The sequence below is a fragment of the Halichoerus grypus genome, chromosome 8 (genome assembly GCF_964656455.1).
Source record: "Halichoerus grypus chromosome 8, mHalGry1.hap1.1, whole genome shotgun sequence".
NCBI classification, from domain to species: domain Eukaryota; kingdom Metazoa; phylum Chordata; class Mammalia; order Carnivora; family Phocidae; genus Halichoerus; species Halichoerus grypus.
The window spans coordinates 75448153-75466476 of NC_135719.1; the positions used below are offsets into that span (position 1 = coordinate 75448153).

Consider the following 18324-nt stretch of genomic DNA (forward strand, 5'->3'; position numbering starts at 1 on the left):
AGGAGATTGTGGAGGGGACATTCCTGGACCCTCTGAGGAACCAAAGAAGGATGATGAACAGTCAGCATTAAATGGAGAAAAGGCTTGCTGAAGGGAAAAATGAGAAAAAAAACGCCATGTCCATCAGAGCAGAAATACAGGAAAGAGGGAAGGGAAAGATGTCATGTCTTACTCAGTTTGGGCTGCTATTACAGAATATCATGCCCTGGGTAGTTTAAACAACAAAACAATTATTTCTGATAAAAACCATAGAGGCTGAGAAATCTGAGTTCAGGGTGCAAGCATGGTTGGGTTCTGTTAAGGGACCCCTTTCTTGATTTAAAGATGGCCACCTTCTCACATATAGCAAGAGCTAGCTCTCTGGTCTCTTCTAATAAGGGCACTAATCTCAACAGGAACTCTCCACCCTCATAACCTCATCTAGACCTAATTACCTCTCAAAGTCCCCACCTACATATATCATCACAGTAGGAGTTTGGGTTTCAACACATGAATTTGGTGGAACCCAAACATGCAGTCCACAGCAAGTCATAAATCTAATTGAAGTTGGAGGGAAAACTGGAAAGTTTTGAACTGAATGTAAGATTAAGTTACAAAACACACAGGACTGAGTTTAAAAAAAAAAAAAAAAAACCTGGAGGGGTACCCAGCTAGCTCAGTCAGTAGAACATGTGACTCTTGATCTCAGGGTCAGGAGTTCGAGACCCACATTGGGCATAGAGATTACATAAAATAAATAAATAAACAAACAAAATAAAAAAAAAAAACTGGAGAGACTCTTCTGATAACCAAAAAGACTGGAAAGTCATAGAATTGGAAGTAGTACCGCAGCCAGAATTGGAAAGGTCAGCATAGTACAGAGTTACCAGAGAAATAAATCTAATTCATGTTTAACCCTAACAAGTTGAGGGTCCTTGATAAACTCATTACAGATTTTTAAAAATTTGTATCATATTAAAATACTTTTTAGAATAAAAACCAATCCCTGAAAATCATACCACACTAACATAGTGCTACTATTTCATAAATTCCTTTTTAGTGCTTGCCCATATAGTTACATATTTTACATAGTCACACCCATAGTATAATTTAAATTTTGTATTTTTTGTTTCCCATATCATATTCTAGCACATTTTAATCATCCATTGTAAAAAAAAAAAATACATTCCATTCCGTTGAATTGTTAGTTTATAATTTCTAACTATTGTGTTTTCTTTTTTTAAATTTTTTTAAAGATTTTATTTGAAATAGAGTGAGAGAGAGAGAGAGCACAAATGGGGTGGGGACAGAGGGAGAAGGAGAAGCAGGCTCCCTGCTGAGCAGTGAGCCCCATGCAGTTTTGTGATTTTATTGAATCATTTCTCAGGATCATTGGTCGCTTATTAAGGTTTTTGATATAATAAAATGATCAAATTTGTCTCCAAAAGTTTTACAATGCAGCCAGCAATAAATACAGATACTGGCTTCCCCACAATTTCACCAGCATTATATAATATATTTTTAAGTTTTACTTACTTTAATAGATATAAATTGGGCCTGTATTCTTGTTTTAATATGCATTGCCTTGGATTCCTCATGAAAATGTACATTTTTCTTGTTTACTGGTTTTATTCTCTCCTGGATAAGCTGCCTCTTCAAAACCTTAGTCCATTTATCTATCTGGGGTCTTGATGTCATCCCATGTATTTAAATGAGCTCTTTATAGATTAAAAATACCAACTCTGTTCCACTTTAAAGCTAGTTAAACTTCTCTCGTTCTAACCCTCCTTTATAATATGCATGTGCACAAGCATGGACACATACATCCCCTAACTCTAAAGAAGGTTCTCCTTTATTGAATTGTTCTTGCCTTCTAAATTATTCAAGAGCTTATGCCATTTGGGAGGAGAGGTTCATCATTAAGTATATGATTCCCACTCAAGTAATTACATTCTGCTAATTGGGGCTATTCTTGTGGCATTCCTGAGGGATAGGATTCTCTGAGACTGAGAGGCTTATTTTGAATAGCCGGGGACAATGTGCTCCATGTGTGGGCAAAAAAATCCTTCTCTAATATTCCTTGTCCCTTGACAATTATTGAAAAAAGATCCATTTACATTTCATCTACACATCCTCATACCCCACTCCTGTGCTAGAACAGAAAGTTTGAAGCCATTATATAGTCCCACAGAGAGGAAGGCCCCACACAGCCTTAGAAGGAGGCCTGCATGGAAGATAATAGTATGGGGACGAATGGGTGTCCTAGAGCAAATAACAGTCAAGATGATGCCTCTTCAGATGTCTCAATACAGTTATACCAAGTGCCCAGGGTCTGCTTCTCCCAGGGCAAGATTTTTGAGTGGTATGAGTAAATACAAGTGTGTGCATTTCTGTGAAACCTTAGAATAAGACTTTCTGCTCATATTATTGAGGCGTAAGGGCCCCTCAGAGTCCTCTTTGTAAAATCAAGGAAGTTATTCTGGAATCTGTAGCAATACTCCTTGAGCCTGGCTCCCATGCAGAAACAACACTGCTTCAGTAAGAAGTCAATGACTATTTCCCATAAGGCTTCTTCTCTAAGAATGTTAAGTCTTCAGGCAGAAAAGGAAAATATAGCAGCAAGTAGGGTTGTGAGAAATAATTACGTGATAAGGCTGTGTGGTTTGTAGGTGAAGACAAATTGTTTTGAAGACTATAAAGACTTTCTGGGTGCACATAAAACACACACGAATACTTGCAACAACAGTCTCCATTGTATTATTCATAAATGACTTATTTCATCCTCTCTTTCTAGTTTTCTTAAATTTACAAAGATCAGTTTACATTATACCTTTCTACCAAATATCTTCTACATTATATTAATAAAAGATTTGTCCTAATGAAAAAATAATAAATCCAAGAAAGGGCCAAAACCTTATTAAAGATTTGAACATCTCCAACTCCTGACTACTGTTAAATTGCTTGTATTTCTATGAACAAAGAACCATGGAATTACATGATTCATATAGGTCATCTGCTAAATAAATCATTGTTCTATTGGCACATTGTCAAAACATTAAAGAGAGGAAGATTATTACTACTTTTTTTCACCACTCTTGGTAAATGAAAACAAAGTCCTATACTTAGATAAGAAAGACAACTGCCCACATGGATGACTACAAAGCTAAGGTTAAGATTCTTCTGTTCAAAAATGTTTTTCTCAACCACTCTTTCAGTCACTTCTGAAATAAGAGATGGACTTTTGGGCAATTTTCCCATTAAACTTCAAATAGCCTCCAAAGAGGACAATTTATAAAGACACTGTCAACCATTCACATTTTGGTATGAATTTCTTTACCATACTCCTTCTATTTTCCTATTTGGGAAAAATGGTTTTGAAAGGAGAAATAAGGAAAATGTTGATCCAGAGAATAGAAGACCCTAAATACAGGCAGTACAAAGGCAATAACTTTTTTATTCTAAGCCACAAATGCAGGATGAAAATCCATCAAGAAATCTTTGCCTATTAGTTCAGTTATTTATGAATACAAGGTCTGAATTAACTCAATCATGAAAAAAAAAAAATCCACTTAAATTGTTGCCTCATAGAACTACTCTGGTCTGAATTTACTTTTTAGAAGAGTGAGATCAGAGGAGCCCTGCTCAGATTTTATGTTCTGGCAATTAAACTAATTCCCTAAATTCAGCCCCTGGGGTAGACATGGCTAGTTGCCTACCCAATATCCTTTTTCACTTCTGCTTCTCAATAGAACCCTGACTTTTTGGAGATGCAGCAAACTGTCCAGTTAAAACATTTGCTTTTCCAGACTCTGTAGCATGCTAATCATGTGGCACAGTCCTGCTCTATGAAATGTAAGCAGATGTCCACTGGGATTGATGGGAAAGCTGTTGCTTTCTTGATAGAGTCACCATCCATTCCTGATTCCTTCTTCACTCCTTTAACTTTCCTTTTTGTTTGATGAAATATTAGCATACGACATGGCAGCAAGCATCCTTCTTGCAGTCACAAGATGCCAAGCTTGAGTGCAAATGCCTACAAACTATGTCTGGCAGAAAAGAAAGATGGACAAAAATAGATTCTTTAGTGGCATTATTGAGTTGCCACACCTACCCTGGACTGCCTACTCCAAACTTCTTGTTGCAGGAAACAAAGCCCTGCCTGCCAGGGCCACTGTGGACGTTTTCTGTTATTTGCAGCCGAATATATCCCCTAACAGGGGGATCCTGTTCTGACCATACACAGATACCAGATCAGAACAGATATCAGTACATCCTTTATTAAAACTTGCTTTAAGTAGTATCCTCTGGATTTCTAAGCAAACACACAAAGAGAAATAAAGTCCTCTGTGATGAACACATCACTTGCTCAGAGCTGTGTTCTCCCTGACATGTCACATGCATTGATTTCTTTCCCCCATTCAATAAGTATGTATTGAATGCTTACTACAGTCTAGTCACTCACAATACACTAGTGAACAAAATACATAAAATCCATCTGTTATTTGAGTTTATATCGAGTTTCCATAAAAAAAAAAATCTTGTTTTTTTTAAGAGACATGCTCACTGATTGGAGTGGCATGAACTGAACATTTTACTTGTCAAATGGTTAGCCTGGTATCATATAGAATTGAAAACATCCCCTCCATACAGGTTTAGGAATAGTTTCTAACAGGGAATATATCACTAAAGTCATACTGAACTTTAAAAGCAGAGGATTCATGAATGAGTGCTACAATATACAAATTAAAATTGTCAAAAATCTTGTCTGAGCAAAGAACTTTTAGACATCTAGGTTTTACTTTTTTCCCTTTCATTGGCTTTAATTCTAATATCTGTCTAGTAATGTAGTAGGGGTGGGTGAAAAACAACCCTCGGGTTCTCAATAAAGTGTGTTTGTGTGTTAGACACTGTGAAGAGTGTTTGGAGAAGAAGCAAGCTCACAAAAGATTTAACCAGCCACTCTCCCCAACTTCACGACAGCTTAAATTATCTATCCAAACTCTCCGTGACATACTTCTTGAGACCAGCCGTTAGACTTTTCACAGGTAGGGCATCAGGAACATCTGATGTTTAGAAACCAACATTCTTTGTGCATTTAGGTAGGGACTGATTTTTTACTTTGTCTTTTCCCCCATGGACACAGCATTCTTGAACTGATCCTGAGTGTTTCCCTGGCTCCATAATGCATGAGCCTCTTATGGTGCTAGCTGATTTGGGAAGAGGCACAATGTATAATAACCCTGTGTAAATTATATGAAACTAGAATGGAACCTAGGCATGCAGTAATTCATGAGTACAACTCAGAATGCTCAAGGCCGGATGCACTATATTTTCCACCAGATCAGCTCCCTTCTATGATTTAGATCTAATAGGATACACATACTGTTTGTTTGTCTTTGTATTGGCAATATGCTTATAATGAATTGTATGGTTTCCATGAGCATAGTAAGGATTGAGTGAATTAATTTTCCTGTTTGGTGATACCAGTTTGTCCTATTCCAACACAAAGTGTCAATGATGTCAGAATTGTGCTTGAGAATAAAATATGAATATGTGCACTTACGCTTGAATATAGGCCTATGAGTTCTTTTTTATTAGATTACTAAACGTGTGTGTATATACATACACACTCCTACATATAAATATATAGCTTGTTCCCAGAGTGGTCCATTCAAATCCTGCACACAAATGTAGTGCGTATATGCCCCCAAGCTCCCAGAAGAACACATACTGATTCCAAAGGAAATTGATTTAGAGGCAAACTATGTGTTCATTCTTTAAAACTTCTTGTCTGAAAGTCCAGAAGTAAAAAATCCTACCTTGTATGACTTGGTCAGGGAACCACACTTGAACAACCATGCCTGACCTATGTTCCTGAGGTAGCATGAGGTCACAAATATTCTTTTGACTGTTCTAGTTTTGAAGCAATTATGAAAAAAATTCCCATTTTTCAATTTTGTTGATGATGTGATTAAAATATAATATGTCCTTTAAAGGATTTTTTGGTAAGTCTAAAGGATAGAGAGACAATAAGGTTGCATGTGTCCCCTTTCCCTACCTTCACAAATACATACCTGGAGATCTACTCTTACTGATGAGTATCTTTAAAAATTATAGGCAATGAGGATAGGGAAAGAATTTAAAAATAGTTTTCAAAGTCAAAATACAAAATTAAACAGCTAAAGAAAATAAACATTTCTCAAGTCAATTTACCTTGTAATAGATGAACTAAATGTACGGTCTTTTATTGGCTTAAAAGAGAAAAATACTAAATATAAATTTTGCTTTATGAAATTCAAGTGTTTTGTTAAAATATAACTGGCTGTACTTATTACCTTCCCTTCCAATACTACCAAACACATACACACAGTCAGAATAAACCTTAAGAAGACAGGTGCATGCTTTCATGGTATTTTTTTTTTAAGATTTTATTTATTTGTTCGAGAAAGAGAGACAGAGCGCGAGCACGGGGGAGGAAGCAGAGGGAGAGGGAGAAACAGACACCCCCACTGAGCAAGGAGCCAGGAGGGGCTAGATCCCAGGATCAAGACCTGAGCGAAAGGCAGCAGCCTAGCCCACTGAGCCACCCAGGTGCCCCCCCCCATTCATGGTATTTTGATGCAAGTCACAAATGATGCATAAGAATGGGAAAGAGTTAAAACTCCTTTCTGTACTTCCGAAAAGATAAATTGAATTACAATCAATAATTATCAACTCAGAAGAGGTCAAAGGGTGGGATCCTTTACTGAGCAATAAAATATCAAACCTTAACTGAGGACAGGATAATGACGTGTTGGAGGGCATGTTCTTTCTCTAGGGAATAAACGTTTATAGGATATCATTGCTGTTGTTGAATCTATTTGTATTATTGTAGCCATTCCTGTCATCGATTGACTTGAAGTTGTTTGGCGTGTTCCGTCATATATGAATCTATGTTCAGACTAAACAAGCACCTAGGACTATCACTGGGGCCTGATATAGTTTGAGCCAACCAAACTTCTAAATACATGTCCTTGGTTCTGATAACAGATTAATATGGTGAACTCTCAAAGTCAATTTGGGTTCCCTTTGTTTCTCTTAATGTCAGTATGTCTGAACAACAGGTCTGATATAACTCAATGTAACACTCAAGGTTAACATATACAAATAAACATTTTTCAAGTCAAATTCCATAGAGAGACAACAATAAGAATACAAAAAATATTGCTATGTCAGAAAAATGGTAGCAACAATAGCAGTTTTTTACATTTGATAAATCACTTATGGATTAACAATTTCACGATTGAGTTCTTAAGTTAGAAAATGTCTCTAGTCATTATAAAAGTTTACTAATTTACAATAGAAATGTGTTCAAAAGTCAGTCAGAAGGTGGTCAAAACCAAGCCTTTACAATGGATTTAAAAATCTATCAGTATGCATGAACTTCCAACTTCTATAAAATTACTTCCCTCAGTTTTTCTAATATATCTGTTAAAATTTCATCTCATGAAAATCCTCCAAAACTTGACTATATTATTCTGCTGGGAGTGTGGCAACTCAAGCAGCAGCTCTGACATTGAAACTGCTGTTGATGTTTTATCTTCTTTTTATCACTTACCCCAAACAGGCCTGATAGCTACTTGCCTGGAGCTAGGTCAGAACAGACAAGCCTTCTGAGCGGGCTCACTGAGGAGGTCGCCTGCCTGATCCGACCCTTCCTCTCCAGCAGTAAGTGGGTTTCCTCTGTGCCATTTCCACACTTGTAAACATTGCACTCAGTAGGATCCCCCAGGAGCAGAAAAAAAAAAAAATCTGACTCTTGCCCCTTCTTTCTTATCTTTTTCTCCTCAGAGTGGGGGCAGGGGGAGGATGGGTTTTTAAGCTTTGAGGCTGAGAAAGGTTAGCGAGGCTTCAAAAAACTTGGTACTTTTCAATGAACAATCAAACATTCTTTTTAGAAACTTTGTTCTCAACATTGTTAGTGATAATGTCAATGCTAAGATCAAAATAAAAACTATTTATGGGGGGGGAGGGTGCTCCAAGTCAGTGATTTCTAGACTTTTCAATTTTATGAACCTGAAAATTAATCAACAGTAAAAAACAATGGGGAAACAGACATAGAGTTGCCAACTTTTCATTTTCCCTTTCAGGAATCTTCATCTCTATCCTATCATGAAAAGACAATTTGATACTAAAGTAGTGAGAAGAATCCCTGAGTAAGATGTAGTTTCTTATCAAGCTGAATAATTTGGCTTAATAAAATGCACACTACTTTTTGTTTTTGCCATCCAGTAATATCATCAATGACTGGCACCAACTGATATATATCCAAGCCATAAGCATATGCCCAAGGAGCAGACAGATGTTGTCTTTTTAGTTAGTGGTTTCCATTATTTTTATATTCAATATTGTATCAGTGTTTTGGGGCCTAGAAAGAATTTGATTAGGGTGGTTCATTAACATCTTGCTTCTCAGAAACAGAGACCATGAGAATTTCTGTGACTTTCCAAATCCACTTGTTCAATCCCTTCATTTTGTAGAAAAGAAATTTGAAGACCAGCAGAACCCAGTTTCTAAACATCACACAACTCCCCCAGACTACAGGTGTCAGCTTCCATCTGCCTATACCCATATGGTCACTTTTCAAATTTATAGTCAATATTTGAGGGTCTGATAGATATCAGATACTTTTATGTGTTATTTCAGTTATGCTTATAGTGTACTTCACCTTTTGTTGTAGAAGTTAGTTGTCCCAATATGCAGATAAGGAGAATAAAATCAATAACTAACTCAACCTCGTACTGCTAGGAAGTGGTGAAGTGGCTATTTAGTGAGAGCTTCTCTAAGTTAAATGTTTGTATGTTTTACCATGTAATTAGAAGTTGTTTATCAAGTGGATCCATGGGCCCCGCACTCTGATTAGTGCTACAGCATGGACCAGCTAGGTTGAGGATACTAGGGTTATCATGAAAAGAAAAAAGAAGTCCCTTGAGTTTTACCTGCTCCCTTCTATTTATTAAGAGGAGAGTGAAAAAAAAATCTATTTTAGTAAGAATAATCCAGTGCGGTACATGTCTAAGAATACTGGGCAAGTCAGATGGATGCCCCCTCCAGATCCCGATACATTGGCTCTGAACCTCTTGATTCCAGGCAATAATGATGGCTCCTTCCTCTAAATTTTGCATCATTTCCTGTCCCTGGTTAATTCTTTTGGTACTACCTCATGATATCTACTATACTGTTGGATAAAATTATGGTTTATTTTAGGTCACCATTTATGTTTTCCATATGCTTAGACAAAGTGCCTCCCTTTCCTCACCCTAGTGCCAGTTCCGTGCGTATGTCCCATTTCCCCTTGAGGACAACGATTAAGAACCTTATTTTGTATGGCACAGGCCTTTAAAGTAGAGAAATTATTTATTAATTGCTCTCGTTTTGGTTAAAAGTGCCAGGAATAGGCAAATTGTACAGTAGACAATGTTTGTCTCTAGCTGTATTGTCTCATCTCTTCTTTCAATACTTTTCTCCTCTTTATGTTATTCTCTTCTATGCCTACACCCCCAACCCAAAAGAAAGTAGCCCCTTAATACTTCCTAATAAACCTTTGTTGCTCTTTCTAGAAAATTACTTTCCCTCTAATTAAAACTTGCAGTCTTTCTGTGTGGCCTGAGCTCAGATACATGTCACTGGTCACAGAAGTTGAGCTAATTAGCATGAAGTAATCTATTAACAGAAGCAAGCATAAGGTATAATGCAGATATTTGCAAACACAAGACTTGAATCTATTCACTCAACTTTTGTGATTAACACTTGAGTATGCATTATGGTTCTCAGTGTTTCCACTGAGGTAGGGAAACTGAAGGGACTCCATTTTAGAAAGGCTCCATCTCTGCTGTTTTTCTTCTAGGCTCCATTTACTCATGATCCATATTTTGCCTCTGAATAAGCCAAAGAAGCTATGTTCCCATTTCAGGGGGAAAGCAAGAAAGTTAATCTCTGAGTTTTGTCCTAGGCCGCAAACACTTGATAACATCTAAGAAGAGCCAGATCTCAAGCACGTTCCAGGACATTAGCTTCGAGCAAATCTCTGCTGTCACTGGCATCATTACCTTTGGTAATTTATGAAATAACACCTATTGTTCACCTGACATTCACCTTTGATCAGACCCTACCTTGGAGTCCCAAAGGAACGCAAACCCTAGACCCCTTTCCAATATAAATCCCTAACCTTAAGCAACAATGAGACTCATTCTCCTTTCCTTTTTGAGTCTCCCACACACGCCGTCTGTTCGTCTCTACCTGTCACTTAAACTATTCAGTAAACTTTGTTTTCATGTTCTCTGGCTCGCATTTGATTTCTACCTACATGAAGCCAAGGACCTTCTTGGATGGTGCTATAGGACTCTCCCCTGGGTTTTCAGATGCAGCCTGCCTGCATCATCACCATTAAGTAAAGTTCATAATTCATTGTACTTATTATATAATTCATGGACCCTTGTTTTGAAACATTCTGTTTTTCAAACAAAATTCATTTTAAGCCATATTTGGTTTCCCATTTTATTGTACATACACATCTGTTAATCAAAGCTTCTGGTCATCATGAAGTAACCAGTATATAATCTTACTAAACTGGTAGAATTCTAGCCAACCGACAAGAAATTCATCTTTTTAAACAGTCTGTGCAGTCTTATCATTGTAGATGGATAATTTCCTTTGACATTTTCAAATAGTGACTGTAAAACACATGGATTCTCCAATATTACCGTCACATTCCTGGTGGTCCAGTAAACCCGTATTTAGAATCACTGGTGAAACACTATAAACTGAGCTTGGTGCTAAATGCTCAAAATAGGACATTAAATAAGCCAAGGGCCCTTCCTTGATATGCTCAGGGTCTACTTTCTGATATGGATAACCTTGGCTTTTGAGTGCACAACACCTGCCAGGATTTCTACCTCCCCCATGTTTATTTATTTCTTGACCACCTAGGGCTATCCTCAAGACGGAGCACTTAAGCACAGTTATCTTTTGTTATCTTAAGCACTGTGAATAATTCAATTACTTCCTGACTAGCAGGGGGGATTGCATCTGCTCCCAGGGTGACATTAAACAAGGCAGCAGAGGGTAAGTTTAAGATCACTCACCTGAAGGGTAGACCATCCTCTGGATGTGAATCTCAGCTCTTCCACTTTTGAGTTAAGGGACTAGGGCAAGTTTCTAACCCGCTTTATGCCTCACTTTTCTTATCTGAAAAACAGAAATAACAAAAGTACTTACCTTCTAAAATTTTATGAGGATTAAATGACATCTGTAAAGCCTTTAACAAAATAATGGCATGTAGAAAGTGATGTGGGAAACAAAGGCAGAAGAAAAATTATTAAATTTCCTTACTACCTACAGCCCACTGACAAATCCTTAAAACAGGCAGAGTGACATTCCTCTAGGGACTCAACTGCCTCTAAGTCTATGTCAACACCTTGCTAAGATCAAAAGGCCCACCTAGCCCCCCCAATCCTGCAAGTCTGCTTTAACATATAAAAATTCCTTCAGAAATTATCCTTTATCTCAAAACCCCCAAGATATGTGTTGGCAATCATACCCCATGCATATGACCCGCCGATACACATCTGAAGGGTCTCGTAATTAAGGTTTTATTAGATGGTAATAAATGACCTTTTCTCGACAATAGCTAAGTCCCCTCAAGATCCTGAAAACCTTGTTTCCAAAATTCCTTAGAGACTTATGCTATCCCTAAAACCCCCGCCCCAACTCGTAGGTATAAAATCACCACCCCTCACGACCCCACTGCAGCTCTTTGTGCCCACAGGTCCTGTCCCCGTGTTTTAATAAAATCACCTTTTTGCACCAAAGATGTCTCAAGAATTTTTTTTTTTTGGCCATTGGCTTCGAACCCTAACACTCTTTCCTATTCAGAAAGTGCTTAATAAATTTCATCTATTATTACTGTTATTATTACTATTATTAAAGGGGAAAATAAGAACAATAAAAATACTAGGATACTGAGACTTAAAAAAAAAAAAAGGATGCATCCTTATGGATCTTTAGCCAGAGACTTACCAGATTTGAGGTGATCATCATCATTTTGAGAGTTAACAAAGGACAGGTGGAGGTAGATGGGAAAACAAGAGCAAGGAAGGTGAAGCAACAGGACAGAAAAGTTTCAGTTATGGTCCAAAGGACTTCATGTCTCTCTTTCCTGAGTAATTTTGTATGACTACGTTTCTAATTTTAAATATCATAATATGGTTAAAATGGAATAAAAATAGACACTGCTTGTTTTAGAGAAGAAAAGTGCTGAGGAATTCTACAATGTTAAGTGGAGAGATTGGCCTTGTACATAGTTCAAACGAAAATGAAATTAATAATGAAGCTAAGTCAGACCAAGACTTCCAACTTCCAACTCTCAAAAGTTCTGTTACTAAATTTCAGTGTTGGATTAGCAAGGAGTCAAAATTTGTTCTGTAACCTTAAAATTTGAAAGCTTTATTAGTTTCCTGTTTCTGCTCTAACCAATTACCACAGTCTTAATGACTTCAACAACACGAATTTATTATCCTACAGTTCTGAGGTAGAAGTCCAAAATGGATCTCACTGGGTTGAAAATGAGGTTTTGGTAGGGCCTGGGGTAAAGTCCATTTTCTTGCCTTTTCCAGCGTCTTCGAGATGGTGTGCATTCCTTGGGTAGTAGTCCCCTTCCATCTTCAAAGCCAGTAACAGCCAGTCAAGTCTCTCACATTGCATCTCTCTAACACTGACTCCTCTGCCGCCCTCTCCCATTTAAGAATCCTGTGATTATAATGGGCCCACCTGGATAATCCAGGCTAACCTTCCCCCAGATCACGGTCAGTCGATTAGCAACCATAATTCCATCTGCAACTTTATTCTTCCTTTGCCATGTAAACTAGCATATTCAGGGGTTCTAGGGATTAGGATGTCGTCATTTTGAAGGGCCACTCTTCTGCCTACCATAATAGTGTACTGACTGCATTCTGCCTTAGCTCTTCATGCTTATAGAACTCAAACCGAATAGATCCAAATTTTACATTTTCATATATAGGTAATTAATATCATTAATGGAAATTACTTCTGAAGTCCAGTTAGAAAGCAGTTCTCCTCACTTAAAATTTGGGAAAATTGATCAACATTTCTGAGCAACAATCCCCTCACTTTAAATCATAATATCTACTTCATATTGTTGTGAGAATTAAATGAATTAATTTATGTAAAGAACTTAGGATGACACAAAATGAGCAGTCCATATAATTATTATTATTGCATTATTATTATCATATCAGTTATTATCAGCTTTATGCTCTCTATAATCTCTTAAATTCATGTGTAGTTTTATATATTCCTCAGTCATTATCAATTCACCCATTTATTCAGTCCATCCATTGATCCACCAGCATTTATTGAACATCTATTGCAGAATGGAGAGCATACTACACACAATAGGAATAACAAAATCTAATTGGATAGCACTTTGCAGTTTCATCTGTTTATCTTATCTGACTCTACTTAGAAGAAATGGTTCCTGCCCTTAGTAATTTATAATCTCTTTGAGAAAAACAACAGTTTACATACAAATCCAGCCAAATACCACAGACATGGTATTGAAGGTTTGCAACACTGACAATTCACTAAAGCCTGAGACTCATTATGAGTAGCCTGTGAAGTAGGGGGATCACACCAGGAAATGATAGTATCCACCATCTCAGCTGAGATTGGGCTCCTCTCTCATAACAGTGAAGACTAGGACCAGCAGGTTAACTAGTCCCCAACAGTTAAAGAGAAAAAGAACAACGAATGTAGGCAAAGAGGAAAATAATCTGTGGTGTGGTTGCTGTTAATACCTCCATAAATTCCTCCATCAAACAGTTAAATCCATTCTACAAATGTCCAGGTTATGCTTCTTCCAAATAAGGGAGTGGTTGAAAAAAAATGTATTTGCACAAAATTTCTCAGTCTGTGACCCGAGAACATTTTATAGGGCAAGCACTGTGCCTCTTCCCCCACAGTTGGTATTTTAGTATATCCACTTGCTGTTTCGTAAGTTAATCATTGATTTGATAATCATTTCACACTTTAGAGGACAGCACAGGGGGAGTTTGGGTAGTATTCTCCAAGGTAAAGAAAAGACCAGTACAAAATAGATGGAATGGGGAACCCAAAAAAGAAATAGTAAATGAGGGCACAAGACAAGAATTTATAGCTTGACTATTCCATTCCTTCCATGAATCTCTTGAATCTGGTTGCCCACCCGGAGCTTGGCTCCCAGGTGGATTTCTGGGAAGAAAAAGCCACCATTTGCTCCCTTTACCCTGGGGCCACACAGCTGCCAAGTGTCAGCTGTACAGAGGTGCATCAGAGGCCTGCAGTCAAAAGGCAGCAGGATGGCCAGTTGCCATGAATTTCTGCAGCGTGTCTGGCATCTTGGCATCTTGCTGCTCTCCCCCTCCCCCCAGGTTAATTGCTGAGAATCTCTGCCTTGAATGCTGCTTACCCTACCAACTTCAGCTGCTGCCCTCCTTTCCCTATGCTGCTCTAATACCTTACCTCCTTACACCCTGGAAGGGAAATTAAGTCTGTCATATACCTGGCTGTACTTGTGAGACCACCTAGGCTCTAATGTAAATGTTTCTTCCCCCCTCACACACCCCCACGGGTAAAGGCAGAATTGCCGCGTCCCCCTTGGACCTGATTGCTAGGCAACACTCAGCCATGTGAATTTGTCACTTCTGTTTGGCGCAAATTTCAATTTCACCTCCAACTGTAACAACACTGCTTGATATATTTTAGATGCCACTGTGGTTGGATGGCATCCCAGGAAAGATGTGAAGTACTGCTGCCAGGAATGAATGATTGGCATTGGGTAAAGCAATTCTCTGAACTCAGCCTTGGCATACCATTAATTGTTAAGTCTGTTCTGCTACCACCAACCTCTTGTCAGAATCATGTCTATTGTAAGCCTTTGAGACAAGAGTCCAAATGGTAGAGCTCTCTCCCTCTGTAAGATCCGAATTATGTCGATAATGAAGAAGTGGATTTCTCGGCTCACAACATATTACTTCTTTCTACTTTCATCTATTGGCTGTACTGCCATGTACAAAGAAAAATAGTTCTACGTATGAATATTACTGAGCTAAGAGCTACTATGTGCCAATTCAGATTCTGGCCCTGATAAGAGATTTACCTTCCCTTTGATTTCTTCATCACAATCTGCTTTCATTCGTGGTAACAATTAAATACTGCTATGAGGGAACAAGTTATTAATGGAAGAAGATAAAAATTAATGCCAAACATACTCTGCTGACAATAAATATATAATATTTGACATGCAAAATTTACATACCGACATTAAATCAGAAAACACACAACATGCAAACAATTATAATTTTTGAATAAACACGTACCATCGCTGGCAAGATATAATGCTATAATTCCCAAAGCCTCCATCTAATGTGGTCTGTCCAATGTTTCTATATACATGTTGAATATTATTTGTCCTTAAAGACACGTTCAATCGCATAGCCACCTTCATCAAATATCCTTAAATACTATACAACTGCCCAATCGCAAAGATGTGACAGTGCACAATGCTTTCATTTCTGTGCTCTGTGCTAAATAACGGTGAAAATAGTAAATCTGTTTTGATTTCCTCTTCAGCCCCTCCATCCACCAACTTTTCAGTCAATTGATTATTTTTTTTCCTCAAATCAAAACATCCTCAGAAAGCTTGGAAATATTTTCCTGGAATAAGTCTAATTAAATAGAAGGAGTCAGTCAGCTATGAGTGAGAATAATGTTTCAGACTGCGTGCATTCTCTGATTCACTGGAAACAAAAGGAGTTTCTGTAACAGTGTGAATGAACCATGAAGTGTGCATGTTCTTTTAAGAAAGGCCAAGGGTGCAGTTCTATTTTCTTAGCTCTGCTTTCATATTTATGTGTCTCATTTCCAGCTCATTGCTGATGCCTCAGTTGTGCTATCCATCACCACTTTTATCCTCCTTGTTCCTCAAAAAGAACATAAAATCCTTTTTTATGTGGTGGTAATATTATTGCAAATAAAAGCAAATACCAAAATCTTTATTAGTCTGCCAAAATAATAAACTATTTAATAAAAGCATGCTGTAAAAATAAGGTCATTTGCATCACTCAAGTTACTTGCAGGAAATACAGAGAATTATTGGTCAAAAAAGTACAAACCGACAGCAATTATTTCCGTCGTTCATCTGATGCACTGTGCATTAGGGTTAAAATTCTGTTGATATTTTGCATATTTCCTGAATTTAAATGCCTTTAATATTGCTCAAAACTGGTTTGGAAATTGGAAAATGGAAAAAAAAAAAAGCCAAATTCTCACAAAATCCTGATTTCCTGTTTGTAAAAAGATCTTTGGTGAGCGAAAAAGACTAAGTAGAGTGGTCTCTTTTCTGATACCTTTTTCACAAATGTGGAAGCTGACCTACTGATAACCTTGATATGCTAAGATTTATTGCCTAAATATTTACCATTTTAATATCCAATATTAATTTTATTTGCTTTGGATTTGTGGCCATGCTTCAGCTGTATAATTTTCCCCTCTTTGTATTTACCTTTTGTCATTTCTGCATGCACACCAATATAAGATATTTTTTTGAGAAGGTTAGTTTAACAGTGAAAGTTAACAATAAATGTACTATTTGTAAATAAATGTCTAATGTTTGACCTTTTACCCTATTGTAGTACAAACCCACCGATTATTTTTCCCTTGTAAGTTCCATCCTCAGCTGGCAGATTTGCAAATATGTTATTCATATGCTTATAACATAACCAAATAAGTAGGGTGGTAAGGACTGAAATATCATTTGTACAGTCCTTACATTGCCAAGAACAACCTGTATACCAGTTCTTCTACATAAAAAGCAAACACAACAATTAAATATTATAAATCTTTTTAAGACTATATATAAAGTATTTACATTATTTATTTCATGATGACATTTAAAATCATGAAAAGCTCATCAAACTCAAGGTATTACTATTTTTACTTTATAAAGCCTTTGTCTATGGTTATTCTCTTTGGGCCACAAATTAATGATGCCATTTTTATTGACATCAGGTTAACCTAAGAAAATAAGGTGCAATTTCTATACAACCCGAGGGATAATTTAACTATGAAAATTTGGACACGTGAAATAATACTTTTAGAAGCAAATAAAGGCAATTAAATCCAGACACTGTGTTATGGCCTGAAATCTGTCTCCCTCAAAATTCATATGGTGAAGCCCCAGAGCCTCAGTACCTCAGAATGTGACTGTATTTGGAAATAGGGCCTTTAAAGAAGTCAATGCTAAATGAGATCATATGGGCGGGTCCGAATCCAATGTGACTAGTGTCCTTCCAAAAAGAGAAAATTTGGACTCATGAAGAAACACCAGAGATGCAAACCTAGAGGGATGACCAAATGAAAAAGCAGCAATAGGGCAGCCATCTGCAAACCAAAGAGAGAAGCCTCAGAAGAAACCAGCCCTGCCAACACCTTGATCTTGGACTTCCAGCCTCCAGAAATGTGAGAAAATAAATTTCTGTTGTTTAAGCCACCCAGTCTGTGCTGTTTTCTTATGGCAGCTCTAGCAAACTAATGTGCTCTGCAATATAAATAGGAATTTTTAAAAAATCTATTTGTGATATCAAATCATATATAGTATTTATTTTGACCAACTCTACCATTCGAATGCATTAAAGATAATCCAACTGACAGTGAGCAACTCAATGTCATGATACAATAAAAATCCAACCTGAACCCCTAAAGTTTGTGTTATCACACAGATGTCATCTGAAAATCTTGCTTTATATTTGAAATTCTTTGTGTCTCAGGAGTTCTTAACCTGGGGTCCATAGAAGATAAAAAAAAAAAAAAGCCTCTTAATATTTATTATATACCACATTTTGTAGGCTTTGCAGATATTCATTATAATGGGGAGAATGTGTCATCCCCAAAAGTTAGAACCGTTTAAACCTTGGGACACTGTTTCTATTTGATTAATCAGTAGGCAAGAGAGATTATTCCCTAATGGAAATAAAACCTAATGCTATATACTTTTATTAGTAGGTTTAGATGGATAATCATTTATCATCAAATGAATGCTCTGGCTAGTCCACAGTGAGATGTTTGACTCAGTGGAGAAAGTCATGGGACTTGAAAATTTTATCAGAGGACTAGATAAACCTTTTTTATCCCTTCATAGTTAGATGTTTTCTGAGACAGTTTACTGGCTTGTCACTTCCAGGCTCATAAGGATCACGTAAGTTCTGAATATTGGCAATATGGTAAGTTCTAAGGAAAACATCTGCAAATTTA

General features: G+C 37.2%; 1 protein-coding gene across 9 annotated transcripts in view; it reads right to left on the reverse strand.

The window, feature by feature from the left end:
• The window catches only part of LOC144378832 (uncharacterized), a 542559-nt gene that overhangs the window by 499089 nt on the left and 25146 nt on the right, over positions 1 to 18324 (reverse strand). For all 9 annotated transcript variants that reach the window (XR_013440596.1, XR_013440597.1, XR_013440601.1 and 6 more), the window contains exon 3: positions 11103 to 11205. Coding sequence is in view for 1 of the 9 variants with exons in the window: in XM_078053411.1 (XP_077909537.1) it covers positions 11103 to 11118 (16 nt within the window). In the remaining 8 variants the exon portion in view is untranslated. The remainder of the gene's footprint in view (positions 1 to 11102; positions 11206 to 18324) is intronic.